At 38.8% G+C, this 17,137-nt stretch overlaps 1 protein-coding gene across 3 annotated transcripts in view; it reads left to right on the forward strand.

Annotated features, from left to right (window-relative positions):
- The window catches only part of AFF2 (ALF transcription elongation factor 2), a 345,448-nt gene that overhangs the window by 257,575 nt on the left and 70,736 nt on the right, over positions 1 to 17,137 (forward strand). For all 3 annotated transcript variants that reach the window (XM_075513358.1, XM_075513356.1, XM_075513357.1), the window contains exon 9: positions 12,216 to 12,253. In XM_075513358.1, coding sequence (XP_075369473.1) covers positions 12,216 to 12,253 — 38 coding nt within the window. The remainder of the gene's footprint in view (positions 1 to 12,215; positions 12,254 to 17,137) is intronic.

A 17,137-nucleotide genomic window follows, 5' to 3' on the forward strand; every position in this document is an offset into this window, starting at 1 on the left:
TTCACCCCAGAGGGTTTAAGAGGCTTCAGCAAGTGAGAGCTGACTGGAAATCCAAACTACTAGTGCCAATCTGCTGCAAATTTCATTGAAACCTTGTGGTTTCCCTCTCCTTTTAGACTTCTGGCAGTTGTGGGCTTGATGTAGAAGTTGTCAAGTGAGTTTCTTTGGGCTGTGATGTGCAGGAGGTCCAATGAGATGTTCATTGCAGGTCTCTTCAGATTTCAGATCTGTAAAGCTTTGGACCATACTGATCTTTGCAGTAGAGTGTGAGGCAAGTTACAAGTCACTCCACTCCAGCTGCAAACTCCTGTCATCACTTTTTGGGCCTCGCTTGGAGAGACCGCAGTTATCACCTACATCTAACACATGTAAACGCACCCCACAGTATCTTCAGTGTAGACACTTTGGAGCTGGCCATATGACACGTGCTTTGTCCCATAGACAAAATGCTGATCCTTATGTCTCATTGTGGGTGATTTGGGATTAAAGACACACAGAAAACGACGGGTTAGATCTGGAATCAATTTTCATTTACAGCTGAGAAGCAGTTATTGATGCTGTGCTCACAGTTCAATAAAAGATCTAAAGATATAGACCTTGTGTTTCTCTTTCAATATAAGCAGCATAATCAGTCTCAAATGTTTTTACAAAGAAAATTGTATTGACAGTTTTATTAAAATTGCTGTCTTTAAGTTTTAAGTTATCCACAATATGACCTACTTGAATGGTTTTTAATATGCACACTGACCAATCCAATAGATTTTTATGTCACGTATTTATAATACCAGGTACACATCTGTTTAATGTATTATTTGAGAGATATTGTTACATTTAAGCATTGCCTGGATTGTAAACGCTTGTAGTATTGTCACTGAGAGGAACGTTTGCATATGCATCAGTATTGCATTCAGAAGTCCTACTGCACAATATTTTTAGATTGGCTATGCGAGATGCAGTCAAGGCAGATGACAGACATGTTATTAGTAAAACCATTAGATGACAGGGCATTTCAGAGATGCTAATGTTAACACTCTTCTGTGAGGAAGGACAGAGCTTTTAATAGCTTTATTACTCTGTTAAAAAAATACATCAGAAATTAGGAAGAGCAGTGAAGATTTTTAATTAGTAGTTCAGTTCAGCTAAAAGAGCTTAGATAAAACACAGGTTAGTATTTTTGTTCTTTAAAGCACCCCTGTATAATTCAAATTGGCTTTGAGCTCAAGAGCATCCAAATAAGTTGTACCTGGATACAGTATTTTAAGTAGCTGTAGTGTACTAAATTTTCTTTAACCAGCTCCTCTTTGTTCTTCTGCCTAAGGAATAGTCCTGTTAACCTTTGAAATGCGTACTTAATTTAAAGCACATTGCTAGCGTTCTGTGTGTTTTTGAACCAAAGAAACTTTGATACTAGTTACAGACCTGCTCCATTTTCAGTATCTTATGTATATAGTGTTTTTGGCAGAACAAATCAATAAGATGTTTTTCTTTTCTATTTGATTTTTTTTCCTCCTTCCCTTAATGATTGCCACTTTATTGCCACTTCCCTGATAACCATACAAACAGAAGACATGCATATAATCCATGGCCCTGCTTTATTGTTTGTATTTCACATGAACATAATTCTTTTTCACTAGGTTAGTATTAGGTAATTACATACAAAATATTTGACTTTGTAGCTGAGTCTAAAAAGGTGATCGGCCATAGGCTGAGCTTTGAATTCTTATAATGCATACTGAGCTTTCAAAGCCTTTACTCAAGTTACATGTTTAAAGGTTTATGAAATTCTAAGACACAGTATGCCTTCATCATATCATGTAAACACTTTTTAAAGTGGAACAGTGACCACTTTCCTTGTAACAATAGCTATCCTTTCCTGTCGTAATTTTTCCGTTTTTTAGCTGGATCCTGAACAAGCTGTTTACCTCCCCAAGGTTTCTCTGCATTTCCATTTACTTTGTTATCAGCAGAAAGGCTGAAGAACAGCTCTTCAGTAATGACATCAATACTGCACACACAGTGAGAGAGGTCATCTTGTCAAAGCTATAGAAAAATCAGATGGATTAGGATGAAACTAGGTGCAAAATAACTTTCATAGAGTCTTTTAATGTAAACAGTTTATCTGTCATTGGGTTCCATTGAAATCCCAGAGTGATGCAGCATCAGTTGTAGCCACAGCAGCGTGTGTTTTGATAAAGAACCCTCGTTCCAGTGTTTAAGATCTACAGTCATGTTTTATAATTGTAGGGAAATGTTTTCATTAAGCCATTAATGAAAACAGAAGCTGTTAGGGTAATACAGTCATTCTCCAACCTTGTCAGTTTATAACCATGAAAAATCCTTTCGTGAAGATATGTCTCTTCTTGCTACCTCAGTCCATTTTAATTGATATTCAAATTATTTTATTCTGCACAACACTAGTTGAAACAACCATATATCATCAACTGTGTAAAATGACTACTCCAGCTTCCATTAGACAAATATTTGGTAATAAGAGATTTGATGGCTGACATGTCTAAGGTCATAATTCACATGCTAATGACGTAGGTTCATATCATATATTTGTTTATTATCAGCAGAAGCTTTCAGTAACCAGTCTGAGATCTGGGCTGAGCTTGCTGCAGTTATGAGCAAAAAACATGGCACACCACTAAAATACACAGTGTTATCAAAAGCTTTTAACTTGTTCAAATTCACAGAAACTCATGTAATTGTTTCCACACATGTTGTTATTGTGGAGGTCATCCATCAGTAAGGACGGGGATTAATACAACCCTCAGGACAAATGGTTGCTGTGGAGCGCACGGTCCTACAGACCAACAGCAATAAGTTTGCCCCTGCAGGTTGCGGCTGTGCTCTCACCTGGGCTCTGGGGCAGCAGCTGCCCAGACCAGCACAGGAGCTGGAGAAGCCCTGTCCCTCCCACTGACTTGCCTTTGCCATGGGTTGCCATGCAGCGGCAGCTCAGCATCTCAGAAACCCTCTGCCACAGTAGAGAAAATAGTACAGGAAAAGAAAATACTGGCCAGCAGGAAGCCCTAACTAAGGGGGAATGAAATGCCTTAGTTGAAAAGATGGATAAATACAGCTGCAAGAAGTCCTCTCCTCACTTCCCCACAAGTAAGCAGGCACTTCATAGCCCCTCAGCGCTCTCTTAAACAGGTGCTTCTCTTGGGTTTAGTTTTTCATGCCACCAGCCTGAAGCAGCCAGGCTCTGTCAGCTGTACCATAAGACATCATTCAGCTGAAGGAGAAGCTTTAAAAAGACCTGATGCCTCCGTCACTAATTAAATAGAGGTGGAAAGGCCAGTTGTTCCTCAGTACAGCCATGAGGACCAGACGCTGGAGATCTGCCAGCCTTTTTGGGGTGGGAGGGAGGAGGGAGATGCAGCTTTCAGTCCACAGGACGGGTCATATACTCTGTGTGTGTGCATGTTTGTGCACACATTTTTGTGTAAAGGAGTCTTTATTATAAGTGTGGAGGAAAAATATATTTCCCCACGTCCTCTTGCTATGTATGCCACTTATGCAAAAGCCCTGTATTGTTTTGACAGCAAGCAGAGGCAGCAGCAGGTGAGATAATTGATTGACACCAGCATTGTTGTTGTTAAGAGAAAAGCCAGACTTGACTATACTGTCCTATAAAAATAAATCTGAAGTCTGTGATATCTGCAGGCCATCTCAGTGCTCAACACTCACTAATCCGACCACATAGGAAACATTTATCTCCCTTTTCTCCTCAAAAGGAGAGTGTGATTTTTATCATGAATGCCTTGTGAACCATTTTGGTAAAGAAAGTGTCTGGCTTTCTTATGCTGGCCATCTGCAGTGTCGCTCTGTTGTGAAAGCCCAAGCAACCGTCTGTAAACTTCAAAATCTAAATTCTTGGGAGTGTTTTACACCAGTAGAGGAGAATGCTAGTGCTGGCTTTGAGACTGGGGGGGTTGCAAAAGCCTGAAGGAGGGACTCTCAGGTGGCCAGAACAAGCATAAAGTAGGTGATGAAAAGGGCATGATAAATCCAGTAATTAGCTGCTGTCAGCCAGAATAAGGGGAGAAGAAGTGAAAGTTGATCTCCCTTGGAGGTATTCCAGAAGGAGAACAGTAATGAGAATTAAACACCTTAATTTTTCTTACAATGAATTCATCTGCCACTGCAAGGTTTGCTGGGGTTGGAGGTGCTCCGTTCTGTGCCAGCAGGATGAATCTTCCCAGAACAGACCTTCTGCCTGCTCGCAGGGACAGGCCAGGACCACAGTGTGACAGTGCAATTGATATGGGCAGGGTGCTCTTGCAGAGAGCATGCCCGCTTTACAAAATTACCAATTTCATGGCAAGACTATTAAGTATAATTTTGGAGCTGTGCAATTTAGTAATTGGCTAAGTCATCTGAGCAATGTACTAAACCAGACCAAGGTCAGCAAAGAGTTATTTCATGTGTGTTTACCTCTGTTACCCCTGCTACCTGTTTGTAATAGGTTTAACATTCTGTGTAGATGTAATGTTCAGTATAAGTTAAAATCCTTAAAGTCTTTAGTCCTGCACAGGAAATAAATGAACGGCATGAACAATAGCAACATCAATTCACATCTTCGCAGCACTGCCACTGCTGGTACTCTTTGACTCTGCCCTTTTGCTTCTCAAGTCTAGGGAACTATTCATTGATTTAGAGTAGGGAAGAGACTATGGATAGGTTGGACTCCCGAAGGAATGAGATAAAGGCCTTTGCCACAAAGGAAAATCTAAGGGCATAAACTGCAAATGAGCAGGGGTACAAGGCTGTTCCTGAGATGTCTGCCTATCCTCTTTTCCATTTTGAAGCACCAAGTTATAACTTGTGTGAACATTGCAAAAGTAACAATCGGACATTGCACACTAAAAGTACACCTCATTATAAGACCTCAAAATATCAGCACTGTTCAGGTAAGTTTCAGGGATGGAGTTACAAAGAATTACTCTCTGTTAGAACTGGGAAACTGAGGAATACACAGGTTGTGGAGACTGTCTGCAGCTGCACAAAGAGGTCACAGGATATTCTTTGAATCCAGCCTTTTGCTGCTTATTTCTTGAGGGAAGTTTAGAGAAGGCTTTTTGTTTCTCTTATAAATGTTTCTTGACCTTTTCTCTGTTTCTTTTGCCTCCTCAAGATTTTTGATCACATGATTAACGTGTTGAAATTTGTCTGTGGAGTAAACCCAACAAATAATGGGGTTATTTTATTTATTAGCCATCTGGAGTGTTGAACCAAACACACATTTTAGAAAAATCATCGGTAGTAAGACAATAACAAATACTGAGTTTTATTCCTAGATAGATGTTTTATATTTTCACAATAGGATTATCATCCACTAAGTCTAGGTCATTTGTAAGGAATTTGTAACAAATTATTTGCTAGGAAATGATGTTTCAAACCAGAATTTCAATTTAGAATTTTTTTCTTAAGCATGGACCATTCAGTACAATTTTCCCAAATTTTTTTGTCACCAGGGCTGTATATTTGTTTTCCAAGTAAAACAGTTCTTACGAAAAATCAGGCCTAGCTCTAGCCAGTTCTGTTCTCTGCCACAGAACTCTGCAATGACCAAGTCAATTGGTATTGTCAGAGCATTTAAATCTACTAGACTTCATGAGACATTGATGAGCATTTGTAAAGCAACTTGACAATGTTTTGTAGGACTACAAAAGTAGAATCAGTAGAATTTGTAATGTCATATTACAATTTCTCCTTTGTTGGATGGAGGAGTCAAAATTAGTACAATTAGCAATTTGCCATCAAGAACATTTTTGAAAGATTCCAGCATATATCAAAATAATTGGGGAAGGCAGGTGCTGTTTCAAGCCTCTTCTGTCAAGATACATTGGTACTAAAGTCCTAAAATAAGCATACATGTTATGTGAGTTATCTTTGAAATAAGTTTGGTCACTGACAGATAGCCGTAACAGTTTGTGTTGTAAATTTCACCAAGGACACTGAGTAAACTGAAGCCTGGGCGACAAAAGCAACAGTGTTCATAGTACCCACACTAGCTAATTTGAAACCAGCTCAGGTATGTCTACACAAGCAGCAAGCACTCCTCAGAGTGCAGTACGCACTCAGTGTCTTTTCTCCATTTTTTAGCTCTTTTCTCCGTTTTGTAGCTCTTTTCTCCATTTTTTTTAAAAGTATGGAATAGTCCTTCAAGAATGGGAAGTGGCCATGTTTTTCATTGCATACTTCCTTAGTTTGATTTCCACCATTGGCCTGATGGAAACGTAGGGATTTGGGAAAAAATGCTGACAGAAGCCCAACTATATCTGTGTGTTGTTGCTCAATTAAAAGCAGTTCACTTACATCAAGGATGAAGGTAACTCCTAATCCACAGACAGACTGTTTTAGATTTGGTCATTTAAACTCTGTTTTTCATTTTACCCAGCCTCCGCTGCACCAATTGAAATTAACTTTCCAGTATTTCAAGTATTCTTGAGCATCTGTCTGTGAAGCCATGAAGGTTACTGCATTGCTCAAAGCAATGATGAGAAGCTCTCTGTGGTTCATACACAGCGAGAGTTCAATGAACCATTTTGATTTGTAGATACCACATGCTTGGTGACTTGATATTTCAAAAAATGGTTCTTAGCTGATCCATCCCACATGTTTGGCTTCTGAAGGAAGAATACTCATTTTTTAAAAATACAACATGATGAGGCAAGTATCTTCTCCATTGTTTTTGGTCCTAGATACAGTAACATTGGGCTTTTTGTCCTCGAGGTGAGACTGACCCGGAACATCACACACAGAATCTCAAATACAAGGTTGCCAACTTCACGTCAAAGGCAATTAGCAAGAAAGGAATACAATCTCCTCTGTTGACATTAGGGGACAGGTAGAGGAGAATGTAACCAATGAAGTAAAGAAGAAAAAAAGGAACACAACACACATATTTATGCATGTATCATCACATACTAATCCTTTAGACCTCGGGTTTGGGCTTTCTGATTCCCACCACAATTCTGGATGGTTTGTTTACTGCACACTACGTTCTCCTCCTCCACAGGAAGTTGTAGTTAGCACCAACTGTGTCATTACAGAATCAGAGCACAATACAGTGCGGTGGGTAAGTAGTGGGTTTTGGTTCGTTACTTAGGATCATAGGTCAGGCATTCTGTGTAAGTAAGACCATGGTTTAACTTCCAAGACAAATGCTAATCTACAAAGATATATATATATATATAAAACTATAAATATAACTCAACTAATGTTGAAAGTTTCTTTGTTTTTACTGGATTGTTGAATTGGGTCTCCAAGGAGTCTCTTCTATACCTACAGGACAGGAGAACAGCATGGTGGGTTGTAAACTTACTTGTGTGTTGAGTCGCTTAGCTATTCACCCAAGCATACAGAGCTGGTTAGAAACTGGGAGATTAACCTAAGTTAGATTTGCAGCAGCTCATGTAAAAAGTTAAAGCATGAAGGCCTTCCTTCTTCTGCCAACATGTTCGATGGCATCAAATGCCATCTGTCTCACCCTAAGAGACTCTTTGAGGCTCAGCAATTGACTTCTTAGGTGGTTGATCAGTACTTCTGAATCAAGAAGGTGAGGAGGCATTCTTAAAAAATACTTTTTGTCTAATCTCACTTTCTCAGAATCAAATATTTTTCCCTAAAAATCCTGGATTTTCAGTTATGCAATAGAAAATACGTATTTTCTTTGGATAGCAGACACTTCCCCTGTAACACTTGACCGAAGATCTTATTTGCCTTCTGCAGATGCCAGTTATTTTACTTTGATATTTTTGAGCCAGCCTCTTGTCAGTTCATTCTCCTCAGGTCTTTGTGATGTAGGAAAGTGGTACTGACTGGAGTATTTTTTCTGGTTCTTTCTATCCAAAGGCCAGTCCAGTAATTGATAGTGACGAAGAAAAGCATAATTTTTCACATTTTGCAGTCCTTGTGCACAGTCTAGAAGCAGTTTGTGCTTATTCCCAGTTTAATCTTTTGTGTAATAGTTAAATACCCGCAAACAAAATAAGTTTATGGGTATATCCACGCTGCAGATCAAGTAAAGCACAGTGCAGGTGGTTCTTGAACTAATCCTAAAACAACTAGCACCATGATTTTGGTGTAATGCAATATAAGAGGTAGGAGTCATTCACAGTTATAAAAGTCATGGTAAAACATCCCCGGGAAAATATTCTCTGATGGATGATCCTCTGTATCTTACTGCTTTTCATGTATTCTTCATCTTCTTCCTTCTTATTCAACACTAGAGTCAGCTGTTGAAATAAGGTCTTAGAGAGCAGAGGCACAATTATGGAAAGGCCATAATAGTAAAAAAAAAAAGAAGGAAATTACAAATTAAAGTGGAATGATTGTCTAGTTCACTCTGGCTTCCATTTTCTAATCATCCTAAATTATTTTAATGCATGTTTTCAAGCTCAAAATTAGCAAAGGTCCAATGATGTAATTCTCCTAACACCGATTGAATATTACATTATACGGGTCCAATTTCATACCAGTCTTTTACAGCATCATCTCCCACTCAGGGCACACGTATCATGGTTTAGGGACCTCCTACCTGCTCTGTTTCCAGATAATACTTTGAATACATGAAGTTTAGGAATCGTTGTGGAGTTAAAACCAGTTTCTTATTTGTAAATGACTAGGAATAGAAGATAAAAAAAATAACTTTTAAAACATGTTTGTCTTTGAAATATCTTAAATTAATAATCAAAAGCTCACATCAAGTCTAAAACAAATCAAACTCAGTCATGAAGATGAGAAACAGGAATTATTAACTGAGTACCATGGCTGATGGAGGCTCAATGAGATCATTTTGTTCAAAGATTAAAGGCGATGAACACTGAAATAGTTGAGGAGGATGGCTATGAACACATCTGAGTAGAGCTGCTAAATTCAGTAAAGATCAGAAGTTAATTATCAAAGCAGAGAGAACTACTCAACACAGACAATTTGAGTCAATAGCTAAGCAGCCCAGAAAAAAAGTAATTTGGAAGAAGTATTTTCCTATAATGAAGTTATATAAAAGGCGTACATTTCAAAGAAACCTGCCTAAAACAAGATTGCATTCTTCCTGATCAGAGAAAAATAATTAGCTCTAATTGACAGACCTGCTGCACACCAAATATTGTCGAACAATATGTTTCTGCATCAAAGCTTAATGTGTAGAGTTACTCAATGTCACTTTGATTTTGCCTTTCTTTATTTTCTGCCACTGGGCACACTCATGATATCGCAACAAATATGCTTTGAAAAACGAATGAGCAACACCTACAAGACAAATAAAAGCAGAAGGCCAGATCCTGCATTTCTTTCTCAGATGGAAACCCTGACGTATTCTGTCCTGTGTTTAACATCACCATGTTCCCACTCAGAAGGAAACTGAATCATTTGTAATAGGAAATGACCAGTTGCTTGATCATCCGACATTAAACTAGGCTGGCATGTAGATTAACCTGAGTATTTGCAATATTTGTTTAAAACTCTGTATGAGTGAGCATGTGCATGAAGGACACTGTCCCTCCAGGATGTGCCTTTTCTTAAGAGTTAGGAAAGTGCTTTCTCCCAGTAACAAAGAGAAAAAAATGTGGAAATTTTCCATTTAAAAATCTAAAGAAAGATATGTGCTAGAATGTTCGTGGTCCGAGAAAATAAAATATATCTATAATTCTTTCTTCCTAAAGCTACCACGTTTCTTTCAGGGTGGACAGTTGCCATCAATGTAGCTGAGTAGTCAAAAATCAAACACCCAGTTTAGACTCTGCTCTTTAATATTCTGTGACTTTGACATTGCCAGTTCTCACTCCCTGAAATATCTTCATCGTCTTTAATCTTTCATGTAAACAATTTAGCTCACACCATTATGCACATGCTCTCCAGAATATCTTCTGCTTTACTTTGTATTAGAATCGACTGCATTATTATTATTTATTTGTGATCCTAGACACTCTCCACTCTTCTGTTTTCTTTTCTTTATCTGTATTTTGATACCGGTTTTCATGTAGTGATTTTTTAATAATTCAGGGGAAAAAAAACTGATTTAGATGTAGGTTTCACATGCTTGAACTCAGTATTGTTATAGTCCAGCTATTTGGTATATAGAAGGGTCAAGCAAAATATCACTGTAGAGTCAAAAAAACTTCTGCCATTGTGGAAGGCCGTTTATGAGCTTTAAAAATAATTTTAGTTCCCTGCAGGATGGGACTGAAACTTGGCATTTAGTGGGAGGCTTGGGAAACTGAAATGCCATTTTTGATGGCGTTTTAATCCATTTTAAATGAAGCATTTGTGTGTTGTTACATGTAGTTTATTACTCAGAAAGATTTCTTAATAACATGCTTCTGACTCTGCATTTGCATGTGGCAGCTGAAAAAGGGAGATTTGGGAGAGTATCATTGGAAAGAGGCACACCTCACATTATCTCACTAACAAGGCGAGGACCCCATTTCATCATAGGCTTGTTGGAGAGGACATAATTAGGTTTGGGTCTGTAACACTTACTTGTGCAATCTTAAGTTTAGCATTTCCTGAGGTTTAAGTGTTTTATTTAGCAACCCTACTGTACAATTAATATAATTGTTTCCTATCATGCATTCATTGATTTATTTTCTAGATGGAAAATGTAATCCAAGTGAAACAAACACATTTTTCTTTGCGTGCTGGGAGCCAGCCCAGAGGATTGCTGTTGCCCCATCTCAGCTCTCACAAGCTCTAATTCTTTCTCCCAAATTTTAAACTCATTATTAGGGATTTCCATGGATTTAAACACAGATTTTATCTTTGCTATGATTGGAGGCAAAAGTGCCAAAACAGCAGGTATTTTGAAAAACTAGCCCCCTTGCAGAGCCCAAAGGAAAACTCATTCTGGCAAAATTTGGAACCCAGTTGTGCAGGTCCGAGAGGTTTCAGAAGTTAGTCAGTTTTCTTAAAGGATCTAATTCTTCAAGGGCTTATGTGAGCATTTTTCAGGACCACTAATATTAGCGGTTGGTACGTGGGAACCATTTTATTCCCATCCCTAAGCATAGCAGAGGATAAAGTTCCTCACCAAAACCCTTCTCTTCAATTTTGGTAGGCAGTATAAGAATACCTCTGAAGGTAATTAAACACTAAAACTTTCCTTACTGTAACAGGCTTATGGATCAGTTGTCTTAATTCTGCCTTTCACCACTATCCGTGCTTGTAATCTCACTAACCATCTGACCGCTTTCCACATTTAAATCTGTTACAGTCTGGTTCTGCAAACACTAGGAGGAATTCTCTGAAACGATAACGACAACACTAGTTTATCCGAAGGTGATATTTTAAGCCCTCTTGCGTTAAAACGTTATTTACCCATTCTGAAAAAAATCAGAGGGGGGATGCAAGGTTGGTTCAGATTACATAATTATGCTGCAGAAGCATTAAAAAAAAAAATCTCCACTAAAATCTCGAGCAGCTTAACCAGTGTGCTAGACTGGCGCGGCTCTGCCATCGGTGCCCCCAGCTGTGTTGCTTAGCAACATTTTAATTCAAGAAGAATCGAAGGAGATGAAATCCCCGTGGAGAGGGAAACAGAAATAAGAGGGCCGTTGACAGATGATCTGAGTTGTTTCTTCTAATATACTGTGAAGATCACTGGCTCTTTTCATGAATGATAAATGGACTGTACACAGATCAATGGGTTCAGCAATAAACTGGAACCAGGCTCCATGTCTGAGGTGGTGCAGGCCGAGAGGCCCAAAGATTTACTCATTTAGATGATTTGGAGTGTGTTTTCTCAAAGGTTTCACAAGAGGAAATTGATCTGAACATTTGGTCATCCCTTGCCCTTTTCTGTTGTTGGCAAATAAAAACTGTTTTGGAAACAGAGTCCGTTCTTCCTTTTATTTTTTCCTGTTGTTGTTCTTGTTTCAGATATGGACAGATAGCTTGTGACAAAGGGGCCAGACCTCAGAGCGGGAAATGAAGTCATCACCCTGAATGAGCGGTTCCTAAACACTCATGGCCATTAAAAATAAACAAACCCCACTGGTAGCACAAACTGGGGCAGAAGTATTTAAAACCTGTAGCGCTGCCTCTCTGAAAGGGTCCAGCTCCTGCAGGCCTCTGCCCCGGTTGTGGCGGGCTGCCTGGGCGTGCGCTTCTGAAGAGCATCCGCGGGTTGATGTTGGCTTGCGGCTTGGTTGTGCTTTGGTGTGTTGCTTAATTGTTTGTTTCCCCCACCCCTCTTCTCTTTACAGGCTGCTGAAAAGACAAAATTGAGAAACATTCCTGTAAAGTAAGTTATTTTTATATCTGTTTGAAAGCACAAGTTTAACTAAGTTGTTGTATACAATCACTAAAAAGACTAGGATAGTAAGAAGGGCGATGAAAGAGATAATAGAATTCAAGTTGCCCCTAATCAGAGCTATAAAAAGGTCAGTATCATTGAGGAAAGCTTTCAATGTGTCCCTAATGATTGCACTCCCCAAGTTTCATCCAGTTTCCATAAATTAATGTGTTGTCTATGAATAGCTGCCAAATAATATCACAATCATACTCAATACATAGTGCTCCTAGCCTTGGGGAGGTTTGTACATGCTAAAAAGATTATGATTTTTAATTGCAATACTTGAGAAGGTCTGACAGGGGGGAAATAACTAGGAATGTGCCAAATGATTTCTAGACACATGGGAATATTTTGCACCTATGTATCAAGGCTTTGCCATCCTGTTGATTAAGAGCTCTTTCTCACTCCGTGTGTGCGTCTCTCTCACACCATACACACACGTATGTTTCTGCTCTTTACAGCAGGGCTCTGTGAAGGATGAGCAAGCTACCAGGGAGCAATTTGCAGAGCATTTTAAGAGAAGTTCTTAAATCTTAGGGCACTAGCGGCAACACTCAACCATATATCATTGAATTAAGAAAGTTGCTATATAGATGTCCTGGCTCTTGGAGAAAAGGCATTTTCAGTTAAAGCTACCAACAATCAGTGATTCTGTTTAAATAATGAATACTCCAGTCTTAATGGGCTCTTATGTACCAATAAAACACATATTTTTAGCTTCAGTAGGTGATCACTGCAGTTTAACTAAGTCCCAGTAACTATATATTCCTGTTACAGACAGAGGAAATGTTCTTATTTTTATAGTAGTTTGCTGATCATGCTGGCTTTTGGACTGGAGTGGTTTTGTGTTTGTAAGAACGTGCACTGACAGGACTCACAAATCATTGTGTTTTAGCACGCATAACAAAAGAATACGGTTCTACTTCTCACTTGGTTTCCGTCATGTATAGTCATTTACACCTTATAAAGTGAACGCAAAATGTGTATGAACACTCCTCGGAGTGATTAGGCAATATGCAAGATAGTCATAAATCACTCTCTCTTTATGTTTCATTCAATCTGATAAAAATTAGACATAGGATCCAGCAGGGACCTGATAGCACGTGAAACTTTTAATAAGACAAAGGACCTTTCTTGCCTATAGGGCTAGTTCAAATTCAGTGCAAGCAGAATTAAAGTCATTGTTAGCTGGTGGTTGTTTAATAGAGAGTGTGAAATGAGCTGTGTTTTCACTTCACATTCTAGAGGATCCAGGAGTTGCAAGGTGATGAGAGTCCTGGGGTACAACTCCAAAATAATAATTTATCATTCATTCACTTTTTTTTTTAATATTTTGAGTCAAATTCTCAGGAATGGCTCAACTGAATTGCGTTTTCCTACATATGACAGAAATACTGAGCCTTGCAGTCATTAAACAGTGTGTATGTGACACTGGTGCCCAATTAATCCACCAGAAAGATTTGGGAGTGGCGGGGAATGGGTGATTTAGGTTAAATCATTCCTTTATGGGACTTGAGTAAGTGTAACATTTTGGAATGGAAGAAGGCCAGATGGACAGTCTCGCTCTTTCCACCTACGTGTGCATATTTCACCCTGTCATGTTTTCCCCGACTGGTTGTTTAACTTCTCTTTGACTATGTTCATGGTGGCAGCTTCAATTAGTACCCTAGGGAATCCATTATACATATTAATTACACTCTGCATAACTAAACAGCTGAAAAATCTTCCTGGTATTTTTCAGTGACATGTAACTGTTTTAAGGTACCTGTATACAATTATGATTGTATGCTAAAATATTACCTCTCAGGGCAAAAGTAAGAATAGTATCTTTAAGATAGCAGTAGTAGATACGGATTGCATTTATATAAGCATCACAACAGCCACGCTTAGTACAGCTCGGGCTTGTCTAGCTTTTAGTCGTTGCTTTTGTAGCTCTCAAATGTCAAAGAGAATTTCACTTGAATTTTAATGTTCTTCAGCTATGCAAAATAAAGTTAGTAGCTTCCATTGTCATAAGGGCTGAAAGCTGTACAGATTCCTTCTACCATATGTGACTTATCACATACATTTTTAAAAACACATTTCTGTTATTAAGACATATGTGATAGTACACTTCTGCAAATGTGAATTGCTTTTGGCTAAAAGCCATGCACTAATAAGTTGAGTTGAATCTAACTGCATTTGACATCTGTTACAATATATATATCCTTTTTTACATATATAAATATATATATATAAAATATTCTCCATTGTCATTAACATAAAAAATGTCCTTGTTTTTATGTTGTGCTGACATAGTTCTTGTGTCCCAAAACTGGAATCAGAACTCACTCCCTTTTAAAGGCTATGGTTTATATAGAGTCCTTGGACAGGGCCTAATAGTGCCACTATTTAACATATTAGTTTAGGAGCATGATGACAATTTCTGTAGAAATAGTCTATTTACTTTTCATTGCTGAGTTTATTAATGTTGCTGGTTTAATGTTCAGGAGGAAGTTTACTGTTCTTTTTTGTTCTGTTGAATCTCCCTCCAGCACTTAACACTTACAGAAGGAAAAAAACAAGGAAGTTACAGAAGGAAAAAAACAAGGAAGTTACTACAGTTCAGTAAGACAGCCAAGCAGCTGGTTTCTTAATGTCCAAGTGTCTATAGGTGCTTAGACTAAATGGTGTGAACTTCCTGGCGACCAAGGTAGACGCAGGTGGCATTTGACTCCTTCAGAAGGCTTGGTCTCAATTCCATTCTTGTTATGCAAGACACAACATATCCATAGGAACTCATCTTTATATATCGTAGCATCATCTGACATAATACTACTATAAATTAGCACACAGAAAATAGCTAAGAAGTCTCCGTGTCTGCAGAACTGATTTTTTTTTTTTTTCGGGGCGGGGCGGGGGGGAGGAAATAAGGCAGTTACTTTTCCAAAAGACCCTTTTCTGTCTGTATGTGGCACCAAGGTGATCCCCATAACTGCAGGTTCCATTACATTTAACTTACTTATCCTCTCCTGCCTTTGTCATATAAGGAGCACTTTCTTTCTCCCATTGGTTTTATCCATATTTACATTGAGAGTCTGTAGTAGAAAAGGGATTTCCTGGATGCAAAGTGCTAGATACTTTCTTACTTACTTGCTGGTCCTTATCATGCTGTTCCTATCCCTGAGTCTGAAAGAGGTAACATTACCTCTGAAAGAGGTAACAAACTTTAACGAGTTTACCCTGTGGAGGGTTTATGATTTCTAAAGAGCTGTTACATGAGAAATGGTTTTGAATTAGGACACATCCAGACGAAGTAATCTTCTATATACCCTGTGATTTGATGGAAGAGGGGGAGGACAGTGATATCATTAAAATTCAATAGCAGCTTTGTTCTGAAACCCAACTGATGGTCACCCTTCCCCGATTTTTTTCCAGGCTTGGCTAGGCAATGGGAGTGCACATCAGCATAGAGCCTAGAGGAGTCACGTTCATGTTGACTTGGACCACATCACTTGTCTTTTATCAGTGGGTTGAGCTGCAGGATCCCCTCAGATCCAGGCACAGTCAGGGTTGGGCCTCGCTCTCAAGTACAAATACACTTGGCTTGGCAGCCTGTACATTAATGTAGACTGAAGGTCAACCAACCCAGTGCTTTATCTCTGCCAGTGGCAGAAGGTGGGGAAAGAAGAACAGCAATTACAGAGGCATCCTCCACGGGGAGTGTCCTCCCACCTTCCTGCACACAGCTTTTTACACTTCCATAACCGCACATCCTGTGTTTAGGAGGTACCAATGAACTTATCCACCATGCAAAATCTCTTTTGAAATCTGTTTATACTTCTTGTCCCCACAACATCCTGTGGCATTGAGCACCGTCGTGTGTGAAAAAGTGCTGTCTTTTGTTTGTTTTAAACCCTTTTCCTCATATATTCACTGGAATCCACACAAGTAGTGATTCTTACACAAAAGAGCAAATGATTACTCACTGTTCTTCATTCCTGATATTACATATCTCTGTCATACAGACCAAGGAGTCTTCCTACTCAAAAGCCACTAGTAATGCTGTTTTCCCTCTAAGTGTGTGAGCCCACCAGTGAGCTAATACAGACACAAGGCAAGTCTCTCTGCAATTGGGAAAGGAAGGCTGTGTGTCTACTAGTCAGGCAGAAACAGTGGTTAGGAAGATAACTAGTTTCTTTTCACTGCTTCCCATATTAAAGGGATGAGTTCTTTGTATGGCAGTGCCCTTCTGACTAAGGACTGGATATAATGTCACTCTAAACAACTGTCTCAGATTACAGTCCTTTGTGAAAATGGCCAAATGGATTCCTTGGGAAAATGTGGGCAGGTGAAAGAATGATTTAGCTAAAACCTGATGTCATCCAACACTACGAAATACAACAGTTTTGTGAGAGAGAAATTAGATTTTTAAAATGGAAAATGAATGCTTCTAAGAGTGGTCCGTGTAGTCCATGAACTGCTGTAGAACTGTGAGAATATTGGAATTGACTTCTTGCTTCAGGGAAGAAAACATTGCCTTCCTTGAGTGTCCTTTATACTCTCTTCTTTTATAGTCCCTTTAAAAATCTTCAATAGAAAGCAATGGCATTTTCCCCAAACACCTGCATATGCTTAAATTTGCTGTAGATTTAATGACTTCCAGATACATGTTTTGGGATTATAGCTTGTGTTAAAACCCCGCTGCTTTTTATATTTTCAAAATATATTTGTTTTCCATCAGCCACAAGTTTGTTAACCAGAAAGACTTCTGGTGTTTATTGTCTTTTCCTGCCATAAAACTCATCTTCTCCTCAGAAGGGCATCTGACTTGACTTGGTATGGTTTTCTGTC

This window comes from Mycteria americana, chromosome 10 (genome assembly GCF_035582795.1).
Source record: "Mycteria americana isolate JAX WOST 10 ecotype Jacksonville Zoo and Gardens chromosome 10, USCA_MyAme_1.0, whole genome shotgun sequence".
In the NCBI taxonomy this organism is placed as follows: Eukaryota; Metazoa; Chordata; class Aves; order Ciconiiformes; family Ciconiidae; genus Mycteria; species Mycteria americana.